Here is a 13,636-nt window from a genome sequence, read left to right on the forward strand (position 1 = left end):
TCCCTTCCTTGTGTTCCTGTGTGAATTGGAGACGTTTTATCTTGGTAACTGCAGACAGCAAAGGTGTTCGAACAGGCCTTCAGCTTCCATATCCCATATGATGCAGTGTACGGCTACTCACGGTCAAATATATCCCACGTTCAAAGGCTGTTAAATCGTATTGTTTACCCATATCTTCAGAAAAAAATCACTTCTACTGTCATGGTAAACAACCTGCTTCCCTATTTATAATGGTCTGGCCCTCTAGCAACTTCAGCACGAAATTATAGCTAATTTGCCTACAAACGTCAGTTAGTTATAATAATCTGGCCACTCAGTGTATTCTTGTCCTTATGACTCCATTGGGATGTCTGAAAGCTAAAATATCACAGGCATTAACAGATTTGGAATAAAATGCATGATTTATTAAAATGCAAAGTTCTATAATAATATGGATTAAAATTAAAAAGTCCTCACTCCCTATATACTCCTAGTTTTTTAAAGAATGCAACAACTTCAGATACTGCTAATGAAGGAAGGTCAATGGGTTCAAGGTTTTTTCAGGAGGAGCTGGCCCATCCCTATGTTAGGACTGGCAAGTCTTTCCCATGTCATGTAGGAAGACCCCCAGACCAGGATGTGCAGCAGAGCTATCCCACCAAAGGCAATCTCCTCATCTGTCCAAACCTTTGTCAAATGCCCATTATGGGTAAGGCCCTGGATACAGGGAAATGAGAGCTCAGTCCTCCTCAAGGAGAGCCCCTCAGGAAGAGAGATTTATCTCATTTGATTAGCAACAGGCACTAAAGGTAACAGTAATTACAGATGCCTCCATGTGGGCTCAGGTAAAAGACACATCTGTAATATTCTTCTTATTAAAGTGGCAATCAGTGCAGGCTGCAAGGTGATAACATGAAAACAAATTCTGTCAAAGTGAGAGGGTACGCAGGAACTATACGTACTGAAAACCGCCATGTGCAAGGAACATCACATTTCCCCCATTCTGTTCCCATCATAATCATACAAGGAGTTGTGCTCCCATTTTCCTGGTAAGGAAAATAAGGCCAGGCTACAACCCGAATCTGTCTGACTTCAAAGCGCATGGTCTCTCCACCACACTGTGCTGCTACTGTGAAGACAAAAACTGTTCTTTTATTTACGTAGTTGCACACCCCACCCCACTCATTTGTCATCCGACTTTGGGGAACCCTGAATTTACTAGTGGATTTGCCTGACAGTGACACTGAGGGGCTGTCAGTGCCATGGGAAGCCCCTTTCACACACTGATGATCCTTTTAGTTCATGCCTCTGTCTGCTGCTAATAATTAAACAGACATTTCCCCATGTAAACGATGACAAGCCCACCATCCCCATTTCATTTAGCTGATTTCTTCCTTTAAAACTCTAACGTTTCACCAACTCCAGGACCCCTCCATATGCACCTCCTGAGCTCCCGCTGTGCTTCTCTGAACGAGGCATGTCTCCCATGCACTGTAAGACAGCTGTCCACCAGCCTCACTTCACCCCAGACAAGGTGAGCTCCATGGAACCTTGCACTTTCTGATTCTGCATCCCTGCACTGGGCAAACACCAGGCACTCCTTCAGCTGAAACTGAATGCATCCCAGACACCAAGTTCATTTGAACTTCCTGGGGTCAACAGCACTGGTGGCTGCTCATCTGATTTTACAAAGGTTCTTACCTCTTTTTCCAAATAAACTTTTTTATCATCCAGGGTATTATATAAAGTGAAGAACTGCTTGGTTTCTTTATGCACTGCTGAAACTGCAAATGCAAAAAAAATCAGCACATGAAAAAGAAAATGTATCAAAACAACCCTAAGCACCCACTCTTTTTAAGGCACCCCCTCAAGAGTGGGACCTGTCAGGCTGGCACTCTGGACCTGCAGGCTGGGAAGAAGCCCACAGAGCACACAAGCCTGTGCACGCGTGTCATAGGTTGGCCATCACTGGGATAGAGCATCGGCCTGCGGACTAAATGGCCCCAGGTTCGATTCCGGTCATGGGCATGTACCTTGGTTGTGGGCACACCCCCAGTAGGAGGTGTGCAGGAGGCAGCTGATCGATGTTTCTCTCTCATCGATGTTTCTAACTCTCTATGCCTCTCCCTTCCTCTCTGTAAGAAAAAAACACAATAAAATATATTTTAAAAAAATAGTTGAAGTTTGCCAGGACCTGTAGGACAGTGGCAACTGGGTCTGGGGACCAGCTCACTGGCCAAGACTCAGATATCCTCCTGAGAGGGGAGAGGCATGGAGGGACTGTAGGGGAAGCCAATCAGTGACTCTAGCCTGCATGATGGAGGACTTTATCAGGGCATTTAGGATTTTGAAGATTACCTAACACGTTATGGCGAATTATTAAATGCTAGAGCTATTAAAGCAAGAATGTAAATGATTAAATTTATGTTTGAGAAAGGTCTCCCAGGCAGGAGGGTAGAGAAGGGGTCAGACTCTAAGCAGTGATGAGAAGGTGGCTATAACATAAGTCCCTAAGGAATGGACTTGACCATGACTCAGAAATGGAACAGACAGCAGCATGATTCAGAGTGGACTAAGGGGGCCCCGCTTGGCTGAACAGTGACCCCAGTGACCAAGAGGAAAAACAGGACAGGGAGGCTATAGAGCGTGAGGTGTCCAGTGGGAGCCTAGGGAAGGGGCGATGGTCCAGGAGTCTTGAAGGATTTTGTCAGTCAGAGAAGGAAGGGTCTGAGCCAGGTGCAGGAGGAGTCGAGGCCTCAGGTGTCCAAACGCATGGTGTGTTCAGAGGCAGCTTGTGGACTGGTGAGGCCAACTGTGGACTTAGAGCAAGAAAGGGGTCCCCAGCAGTCACTTAGACTGGGGCGGACTCCCGTAAGAATAAGTAGAGGCTTTATTTAGAAGGTTCTGGGGAGCTCCTGAAGATTTTCCAGCAGAGGGGGAAGTGACAAAGTCAGATGTGTGGATGAGAGACTTGCAGAAGAGGCTGCAGACCAGCCAACGGTCATTCAGCTGAGCTGTGATGCAAGTGAGAACAGATATGGCGGTAGCACAGAAAGGCAATGACAGCTTTGAAGGCCACTCTGAGCCTGAGGAGATGTGGTCACTGATTCAGGACAAGGGAGATCTAGTCCTGGATTATGGGGTGAATATGATGCTGTAAAGGCAAGGACCACATAAGCCAGAAAGTCTGGAGGAGGAGGACAAGGAATGAGAACTGATCTAGAGATAATGAGGTCACGATGTTCTATGCAATGCTGGAAAGTGGATGGGGAGCTCAGTGGAGCCAGATGGCTGATTGAGATGAGGGCTGGTTCAAAACATTCTAAGAACTCAACTAGAGTAACTGTTCATGGAGAGGGCAGTAAGAGCACCTCAGTGCTGCTTCGGGACTTTCAGTTACCCACCGGGGCTCCGTGGAACCAGTGCTGAGTGGGCCTGACGATAAAACGGAGCCCTTTCCAGTGGCTGCTTTCATAGACTGTGCTATGGTGCATGCTCTACTGTCCTAAAGTGTGACACAGACCCTTGCCTCCTGTCCCTCCCAGGACCAGCCTCTCGAGCTCATCAGTGGTTGATGCACCTACTCTGGCGGTAGAGTTCAATAAATCTCTTCTGATACTGTATTAGCTCGGCTCGGCTGGGCACTTCATCAATCTTGCGATGCAGAATTGCTATTTCTCGATTTCTTCGAGCCTAAATGCAAAAGGGAGGGTGAGACAACACTATTTGATAAAAGGCCTGATGCGTTCTCTAGGGAGCCAAAATATTTTCTGCCACCCACCCTGAGCACAACCACATGTCCTGGAATGCAGGCCCCAAATTCTGCTGTTGGCTTGAGGTCTCCGTCTCAGATTCTGAGTTTGCAATACACGGAGAAGGTGCGACTGGAACCCCAGAAGGCATCAAATTAATGGATAAGGAAGGAGGATAAGTAATGGGATGGGCTGTGTGGCCAGAGCACCCAGCCAGCCTACTAGGCCCTAAAGGACTCTAGAGTCGCCAATCCCACCAGCACCAGGTGACAAGGAACTGATGCCTCCTTGCTGCCTCCATATAAATTCCAAATCCCTTTACCTGGGTGAAAAACTCCCACAACTGAAACCTAAAATACCTCTCCAGTATTTTCTCTCTATCATGGACTAGGGTATATTGGCCAAAGTGCCTCTCTGACTGCATCTGGGGAGACACAGCAGTGTGGTGTGGTGCAGGGAGCTCAGAGGCTCCTGAGGCAGGCAGCTCTAGCACCACCTTCCCCAGCAGGGCAGCTGCCTGGGGGAAGTCGCTCAGCTCCCCCTCCACGTAAGTGGGCTGCCTTTCCTCTGTGCCAACCTGTCCTCCACTCCCCAGGCCTGCTTCACTCACAACGGCAGAGGTGGATGTCCGTATCACTGGGGAAATATGAGCCTCCAAATAGAAGCCCACCAGCCACTCTGGTACGAGGAGAAGACATATTTCTCCTTTTGGCCAAGGCTAAATCCCCAATGGGTGCTCAGGCTCTGACTCCTGTTTTTATTTTAGGAATCTAAAGATGCACCTCACTCTTAAAAATAAAAAAAGCCCTGCCTGCCTGACTGGCATGGCTCAGTGGTTGAGGGCAATGCCCAGGTTGAGGGCTTGTTTCCCAAAGTGGGGCGTGCAGGAGGCAGCCGATCAATGATTCTCTCTCATCATTGATGTTTCTCTCTCTCTCTCTTTCCTCTCTGAGAATCAATAAAAATACATTAAATAAAATTTAAAAAGCCCTTCCTTAAACCCTAATCACATTTCAGCTGCCAGCCTTTCTCCTTTGAATAGCCAAACTTCTTGAGAGCCACATACTCTTTGTTCCTCTAACTCCCCACTTCCCTCCAGTCATCATTCACCCCACACTCCAGCTGGCTTCTTCAAAGACCCCCCCTGAAACTGTTCTTGCCAATGTCATCTTTTTTGCAATACAGCCAGCAGGCAATTCTCAGCTTCTAGCTTTCTTGACTTCTAGCAACACTTGCCATTCTCTCTACTGAGCTCTCTGCTTAGCTCCCATGAGACCTTGTGCTCATGTTTTCCTTGCCTTGGGCTGTCCACCTGGTCTGAACAGCTGCCTGGAAGAAGTCGCTCAGCGCCCCCCATTTCCAGTCTCAGGACTAAGTGGGCTCTTGCTTTATGACTCCTGCTTTCCCTTGGTCTCTTCTTAGAGGGCTTAGTCCCAAGGCCTCTTCTTGGCCTACATTTCACAGCCTCGATAACCACCTACAGTGCTGACACCTGACTTCCAGTCCAGACTATGCTGAGCATCAAACCCAACACCCATCACTTCTTGGACATTTCCATATAGTTGAATACCCCAATCTTTTAAAAGCCCCAAACAGATCTCACTTAACACTTAGTCACACTCCCACCCCCTTTAGCCCTATTCTTTCTCCTTTAATGCTTTTTCTCAATGAATAACACAGGTATCCACCCTACTGCCCAAGTCAGAAACCAGAGCACCATCCCTGACTCCTCTTATTCTCTCACCCGTCGATCAGTTCCATCGGATACAGCTCCCTAATCTCTCCCCTGTGGTTCATTTCTGTCCATCCTACCAATCCTGCCCTGCTTCAGGCCCTTATGATTTCATTGCAGCTTCCCTCTAGCCAGTCTGAAGCTATACAGTTTGCAATTTGCATATAAGCTCCCTTGTACTTCGATGTATGGACATATCTTGGTCCAGATCTTGGTCCTCAAAGAACCAGCCAGCTCCCAGAAAATGGGCCATCCCATTTTCTATTCCTGGGACACAATGCAACACTAAATATACAGTAATGACACAGTAAAAAAAATTCCAAATACACAGCTGTACTTGTCCTGATTTTAATTAATTCTGTGTCTCTTTAAAGATTAGTATAGTGCCCTTATATCAAGGACAAATTTGACTCAACTGAATTTAACCTAACAGTTCAGCAAATAAGAGCCAGAGATAGGAAAAACAGGTCCCACAGACCCCCATTGCCCGTTGGCCATTCCTGCCAGAACCTGCCTTCCCTTCCCAGAGAACAGAAAGAAGGCCCGGGCCAGAGTGCAACACAACGTGATCCTTGGATTCTGAGCTACCGTGAGCCAGGTCTTGGCAATGTAAGGGACTGTCCAATGTGATTCAGACTCTACGTGAATTTGGCTTCAGAGCCAACTTTAAAACCTACATCCCCCATATCTGATGTCCTCATAAACCTCCAAGTTACCAACTAAGACAGATAAGTGGACACTTAGTTTTAGAGGAAACTATTAGACAAGAACACAGGAACCTGAATGCTGGCTCTGGCACTTACCAGATGCTTGATCGTGGTCAAGTACTTAATAGATTTGAGTCAATTTCTTCACATAGAAAAGGAGGATAATACCCCCTCTCCACCCAGGGCGAGGGCCAAATCAAACAAGATGACCGTGAAAGTAACATACCCACATAAGGCCTTATTACCAACACCTTAAACCACTGAGTTACTCTCCAGAGAGGAAGGTAGCAAACAGCAGCCTAGTACTGAGTCTCTCTGGTTCTCAGAGACTGAAACTTTCAAGTTCTGCTACAGACGTTTGTACCTAGCTAGATGCATTTATATAATTCTGTACTCTTGTTTTTACTCACCTGTAGTAAACGGATCTTATAAAGTTTCTCTTTCTCCATATTATATCGTCTGTCTAGGTCTTCCTAAAAATTGAAAGAGGACAGTTATCTGGGAATAGAGAACTTTCATTCCTTGATGAAATCTTCTGAAGTTGAATGCTTTTTACCTTTTCTCCCCAATCCTGAGGCCCCAAATTTCTTTTCTCAAATGGCCAAGAGTCTGCATCCTATGTCATGTGAGGCCTTTGACACCCTTTAACATCCCTTTATAACAATTCTTCCTTCTTCTGGGATCCAGGCTGGAACCAGTGTTTTTTAGAGAAATATCTCCCAAATCCATGTGCCCTTCCCTTCCCCACACCAAAACCAAACTATGTGGAGGAGACGATCATGACTTGAAGAACCTCTTGTGTCTGGAGGTGATGCTGGTTTGCTTTTTATGTTTCTATTTGGAGCTGCACTGTTCAATATAATAGCCACTAGCCACATATGGTTATTTAAATTAACTGAAATAAAAAGTCAGTTTCTCAACTGCACTAGCCACATTTCAAGTGCTAGTAGCCACATGTAGCTAGTGGCTACTGTGTTGGACAGTGCAGATACAGAATATTCCCACCACTGTGGACAGTCCTTTTGGATAACAATGTATTAAGAGAGAAAGTAGCCAGTTCACTGAACCCAATGAGGTAAGAGACATTGCTAGGTGGTTTGCTGAGTTAGAGAAAGCTACAAGGGGGCTAGAAGTGTCCCCTACCCAATGCACTTGCACACACACACACACACAGAGAGAGAGAGAAAGAGAGAGAAAAAACACAGTCTCCTCCACAGGGCTCAGCTGTAGGCAAACCCCAAAGACTTCATAGTGGGGTCCTGGAGCTCATGCTCTAAGGGCACCAAGGGAAAAGAAACCCTAAAAGAGGAAAACGATTAGAGGCTTTCCTGCTTCTCTCTTCCTCCTCCTCTCCCTTTTCTCTTTCTCCTGAAGGTTTCCTGGGGTGCTGGAATCCTGGAAGCATTAGTTTAACTCAGCAGAGAGGTCAGCAAACTGCAGCCCAAGAGCCAAATCTGACAGCCCTTGGACCAAATCTGCCTCTGCCTATATCTGTAAGTAAAGCTCTATTGGAACACAGTCACATCCTTTGATTTACCTACTGACTATGACCACTACAGTGGAGTGGCGCACAAAGCTAAAAATATTTACTACCTGGCCCTTTATAGTTTGCTGACCCTGGAATGTAGTACAATAAAGAGAGGTGTTCTTCCCTCCCACCAACCCTCCCCCCAGAGCCTAGGGGTTGTGACCAGCTTGTATGGCCAATGCAGGCTTCCCCTTTCTCAACAGAGATGCCAGAGTAAAGACAGCACTCCTGCACAAGGTGCTAGGAGAAACCCTCCCTAGAATGGTGGCCTTGAAGGCCAGCCCTGGTGAGACCCTGCCTTCATCTGAGGGACCAGGTGTGCAAAATGGGTCAATGCTCGCAACATTCCAGATGAGGAGATGGCCGTAGAGAAAATGAAAGCAGGCGTGAGAAAGTGTCACAGGAGAGTGTAAAGCTGGCCACCTGCAGAGAACACTGGCAGTGCTGATAATGGGAAGGTACTTACATTATGAGTCATCATGGGGGTGAGGGCATCATTCGGCTCTCCACTGGAGAGGGTCTGAAATGGTAAACAGTAAGAAACAACTCACAGGAAGGCAAATGCGATAGAAGCTGAGGGTCTAGATGTAGGAAGGAGTGGTGTGGGGGACAGTTCACCGACCATGTCTGGTCAGGGAACAGAAAGGGAACAGCCCTATATGAGCCCCAGATTTTAAATTGTTCTTAAATGTCTGTCAGTTACAAATAAGCTAACCTTGTCTTTGAATGTAATAATCCTTCTAAGGAGATGCGATTGATGAGAAGAGAAACGGGATCCTAAAAGTCTGTGATGTATGCAAACTCAGAAGCTGACTGAGCTGACGATTTGAGCCTCAAAGTTCAAAATTTTAGTAACAACTGGAGAGGCGACCATGTGATGATGGTCCCAGGACACCACTGCCTGGCACAGCCACACTCTGCTATTCCCCCTTCTCACAGGTGGGGAGAGTAGTGTGGTCTGGCTGAAATGACATGCCAGGCAGGCGGCATGGCATCTCCCTGCTGATATGGCAGCGTCCCTCTCAGTCCCTAAGCAAAAGGCCGGAGAGCGCTTCTGCCAATTGGCTTGCACAAGTTTCTTCCCCTCCCTGAGCCCCAAGTTCCTTATTTTTATGAGGCAGATGGTGCAATTGATGAGTTCCGAGACCATGTCCAACTCTCACACCCAAGCACATGGGTGCTCAGGAAATAAGCCTTGAATCAATGTGAGAAGGGAAAACAAACACAGCAGTGCTTATACTGGTGAGAGACTTTTTTCTGTCCTTGTGCTATAATTTAATGCTTGATGGAAACCCACACTAGCTCCTCAAGAGACCTAGTCTTTGTTCAGAGAACCAGGCATGCCCGTCAGTGCAGGAAGCTTCTGCTGCCGGAGCTGATAGTGACCCAGCACTGCTCCCCTGCTTCTGCTCAGTGCTGCCTTCTAAGGGTGGGGCACGTCCCTAGTAGGAATGGAGGGTAACAGGAGTAAAGTGGTCCTAAATTTAGAGAAGAATTAGGTTGAGTGGGAAGCAGAGCTCAGGCAGCTCCTGAAAACACCCCTTCCCTGAAGGAGGAAGAGGAAGAATTATAATCTGGCCTTTCTCGTTTGGAGTAGCTGCAGTCCACACCCACTGCTGTCTTTCACCCACCAGAAGGAAGAGAAAGGAGAGGATAGAAATCTAAATAAATCATGTGATGAAACCAGCTGAGAAATGTGCGCTCAGAGGACCAGGTTAAGGAAAGGTGTCTTTCCAGCCAGTCCTTTCGCTGGTTAGTCCTCCATGAAACTTTTCAATCTGAGCATAACAGCGCCTCACAGTTCGAGGACTCCTGCAGGGCCTTTACCTTTACTTCTCCACCTGGAGCTCTCGCTGCTTTCAGGTTTTCAATTTCCTGCTGTAGCCGTGTCATTTCTTCCTTCAAAAAGGATACAAATGTCTATGAAACTTGGGCAAGCTAGAAACTGGATGCACTTTTTAACTTGACCCAGAGTCTTATTTTCATATTTTGTGAGTTTATGTTAAGACAAAAAGTCTATTAGGAACTAGCTGCCCTGATCTCCAACTTTCCGTCTGGGAAAGTTTTTTTCAGGAGGTTACACAGAGCTTGCAGGGCTGCACCTCCTGCCTCCTGCTGTGGTCATGAGCACTTGTGCAACCATCACCCCCAATACTAGACACCAAGTCCTGAGATGGCAGAAACAGGACTTATACACCTGACGAACAGATATCCCAGATTTTCAGGACATCCCTGCTTTTATATAATATTATTCCTTTATATTTGATAAGACTTTTCTTTTAAATACATTTATAAATTAGAAAATATTGTTTGTAAGACTGTTTGGCACACCCGGTGTCCTCGGAGGGTACCTACCACAGTACTCTATTCATCTTACACAGCTGTTGAGGAATTTCCTTCTTTCTTTTTTTTGTTGTTGTTGTTAATCCTTACCCAAGGATATTTTCCCACTGGTTTTTATAGAGTAGAAGAGAGGGGGAGAGCAACATCATCAATGTGAGAGACACAGTGATTGGTTGCCTCCTGCACATGCCCTGTCTGGGGCCGGGGAACGAGCCTGCAACCAAGGTACGTGTCCTTGACCGGAATCGAACCCATGACCCTTTAGTCCAAGGGCCAAAGCTCTGAGGAGCCAAACACCAAACCGGCTAGGACAGGAATCTCCTTTTCTGACTACACCTGGATAGGATGCCACATCAGGACCAGGGGAGGGAAAGCAAGAGATTTTACAAGATTCCTGGCTTAATGTCTGCTGGCACCAAGCAACACTTACTCGACAATGTGCTTTAAACTCCTGTTCCTGGCTTTTCAGGTTTTCATTCATGGCTACAAGTGCTCTCAAGTTCTGCAGAATACTGAAAAGACAAAAAAATGACATATGGCAAGCTATTATGATTTTATGAATCACAGCTAAAACCAAGTCCCCAGATTAAAAAGGATTCCCTTTTAATTTCCTCTGTCTCTCCCAAGTGTCTAATGGGTTCTCCACAAGTGATTAAGACTGGCATTATTATTCATTTATATGCCAGACTCCATTAGCTACATCCAAACAAACATTACAGAAACCAGAATTAAAATGTCAACTGCAGAAACATCAACAAATTTCAAAATACTGGATATACTTAACAATACCAATTACTCAATCATATTCAAAGCATAGACAGTATGGAAAACCATTTTTAATATCCATTCTGAAAAGGAAACATGTTGCTTAAGGTCATTAAACACACTAATTTGAATATAAGAATGTCAAGTATCTAATAGTACTTTTGCTCCATATCATGACAGAGGGCTTTCTAATTATAAAGCCAAGTAAGCTGTGGGCACTTCCTTGCTAAAATGTCCATCGAACCCAGAACCGCTCAATCTGGGCCTGAAGCTTAATGATTTAACTATCTTATTCAAGTGAGTGACAGACACTTCGGAGATTTCACCACCCAAACAGCTTGGTGACATCAAATGTAAGTGCTTTATCTGTATAATTTAAATAGTCCAAAGACAATTAATTTAAAATGAAAAAAAAAACAAACCACACAAAAAAACCAGAGGCTGATTTTTGGCAGAAAAAATTGCATCTTTACTCCCAAGGAGACACGGCTAAAGTGAGTGCTGTTAAAAACTGGTAACAGTGGTTGACTCCTGGGTGTCTGGGGGATGGGGTGGGAGAGATAGACTTTTCACCTATGCCTTTGTGTACTGTGAATGTATTACTTAGTTTTTAAAAACAGAAAGATGAAAAAATAATTAAAACTCCAAACATATTGCTTCTGATCCCCAGGGCAATTGGGAGGAACAGGCAGCCCAAGCACATCTCAGCATGTGCCTGAGCGACAGGCACAATCTGGATAGCACATGAGATGAACTGACCTGTACAAGGACAAAAGCATGACCCCTGCTCCTCAGTCCTGTAAGCCAACCAATTAAGCCACCAGGTACTGGCAAAGTCCCTTTCTTCAGAGAAAAGAAACACATGCTGAAACCTCTTACCTTGGATCCGCTTTGGATTCTATCTTCTCGAGGGCTGCCTGCTCCTTGTCCAGTTTCTCATTATGACTCTTCAACTGCAAGAGAGAATGGAGGCCTTGTTGCTAGAGATTTGGTAACACAGAAGAGGGAGCGCTGCCATTCTCCTTCCCCTTGGTTCCACCTGAACTCCACTTCTGACAGGTGGCTGAGCCCACAGGATTTAGCTGTACATTGAGAAAACAGGTGAAGAAAAATAGGATGGGGGTGGAGGGAAAACATGGGAAGGTCAAAACCAAACCCTTCTTGACACATACTGCTGGTTAACAAAACCTTGGCAACAACTTTCAATCAAGAAGCAAATGGGTAAAAAGTCAAAAGTAATGTTGACAGCAGGTGCCTTTCAGTAGGAAGGGAGAATAAAAGGAGTGGCTGTGAAAGACAGACCTGGGTTTAAATTTCAGAATGTTAACATCATGGCTATTAAGAGGGTACAGGATTAAATCTCCTGTCTTCTTGAATAATTTCACCTCCATTTTGAGTCAGATTGTGAGGTTTTTAAAAAAGAAAATTTGAAAAATAAAGTATAAATTAAAGTGTACAACTATATTATATAATAGAATACAACATGCTACTAAAAATGATGCAGTTTTTATGATGATCTCTAATATCTACTATTATGTGAAGAAAACAAGGTACAAAACCATAAGTACAATATGATTCCAATTAGTATAAAGAATGTATACATTAAATGTATACGTGTATAAAAGAATGTGCAGGTTACTTATATATGCATACATTACTTCCAGAAAGATTCATAAGAAGCTGGTCACACTATCGTCACCTCTGGAGAAGGTAATTATGTGGCTGAGTTCCTGGAGTGCACCCTTTGTATCTTTTGAATTTTGAACCATGTGAATGTGTTACCTATTCAAAAGAACAACTTAAAAAAAAGTTCCAAGGACTCTAGTTGAAAATGAAGGACCAAGTACAAGTTGCAGCAACCCCTTCTTGCCTCAGGTCCTAAAAATCTAGACTATTATGTTGGAACAAGGGACAAGAAAAATGGCCAAGAGACAGAGATGGACTGAGGAGGCCTACTTTGTGGAATAGCAGATGCAGAAGGACTGATATGCATCAAGAACAGCCAGCTGGGTCAAGCAACATGGCCCTCAACCATGAGCTAATTCAAGAGCTGGTGCTTGAGTCACAGAGACAGGGCAAGGCCCCAGAGTCGACAATAGCCAGGAGAAAGGGTGAGTTCTCCAACCCCGAATATTAGTTACCACTGGCTGATCCCACCGAAGAGTAGGACCCACCCATCCAGAATAATCACATGAAGCAAGCTGCATAAAATAGATACAGAATCCACACGATCCGTAAAAAGAAATTTGATAATCAAAGATAGGCATATCATAAAAAATTATCAAACATCTGAAGAAAGATAATGCCATAAAAAGATGTATCAACTCAACATGAATTCTGATCTGAAGAAATAGTTTATAAGAAAAACTTCAGACAATTGATGTCCTTAGAGAGACAGGACAGGATACTGCCCGTATTAGAAAGGTTCAAGCTCACACATAGGAAATTACAGTTGTGATTACTGAAATTAAAAAGTGGACAGGCTAGAACCTGGCAGCCAATGCAGGGGCCAGCCAGTCTCGGGTCTTCTTACAACTGTGTGCAGCCTCCCCCACAAATTTTATTTTATTTTTCTTTAAAAAATATATATTTTTTTAATGTATTTTATTGATTTTTTACAGAGAGGAAAGGAGAGAGATAGAGAGTCAGAAACATCGATGAGAGAGAAACATCGATCAGCTGCCTCCTGCACACCCTCAACTGGGGATGTGCTCACAACCCAGGTACATGCCCTTGACCGGAATCGAACCTGGGACCTTTCAGTCCGCAAGCCGACGCTCTATCCACTGAGCCAAACCGGTTTCGGCAGAACTTTCATTTTTAAGAAAGA

The 13,636-nt window shown here is 45.0% G+C and overlaps 1 protein-coding gene across 1 annotated transcript in view; it reads right to left on the reverse strand.

The window, feature by feature from the left end:
- Positions 1-13,636, reverse strand: part of CCDC93 (coiled-coil domain containing 93) — a 72,311-nt gene that overhangs the window by 10,575 nt on the left and 48,100 nt on the right. Inside the window, exons 13-19 of the mRNA XM_015567769.1 lie at positions 11,686-11,759; positions 10,472-10,553; positions 9,526-9,597; positions 8,165-8,218; positions 6,581-6,643; positions 3,564-3,672; positions 1,609-1,763 (exon numbers count right to left, since the gene is read on the reverse strand). Of these exons, the coding sequence (XP_015423255.1) occupies positions 1,609-1,763; positions 3,564-3,672; positions 6,581-6,643; positions 8,165-8,218; positions 9,526-9,597; positions 10,472-10,553; positions 11,686-11,759 (609 nt within the window). The remainder of the gene's footprint in view (positions 1-1,608; positions 1,764-3,563; positions 3,673-6,580; positions 6,644-8,164; positions 8,219-9,525; positions 9,598-10,471; positions 10,554-11,685; positions 11,760-13,636) is intronic.

This window comes from Myotis davidii, unplaced genomic scaffold, assembly GCF_000327345.1.
Source record: "Myotis davidii unplaced genomic scaffold, ASM32734v1 scaffold3, whole genome shotgun sequence".
NCBI classification, from domain to species: Eukaryota; Metazoa; Chordata; class Mammalia; order Chiroptera; family Vespertilionidae; genus Myotis; species Myotis davidii.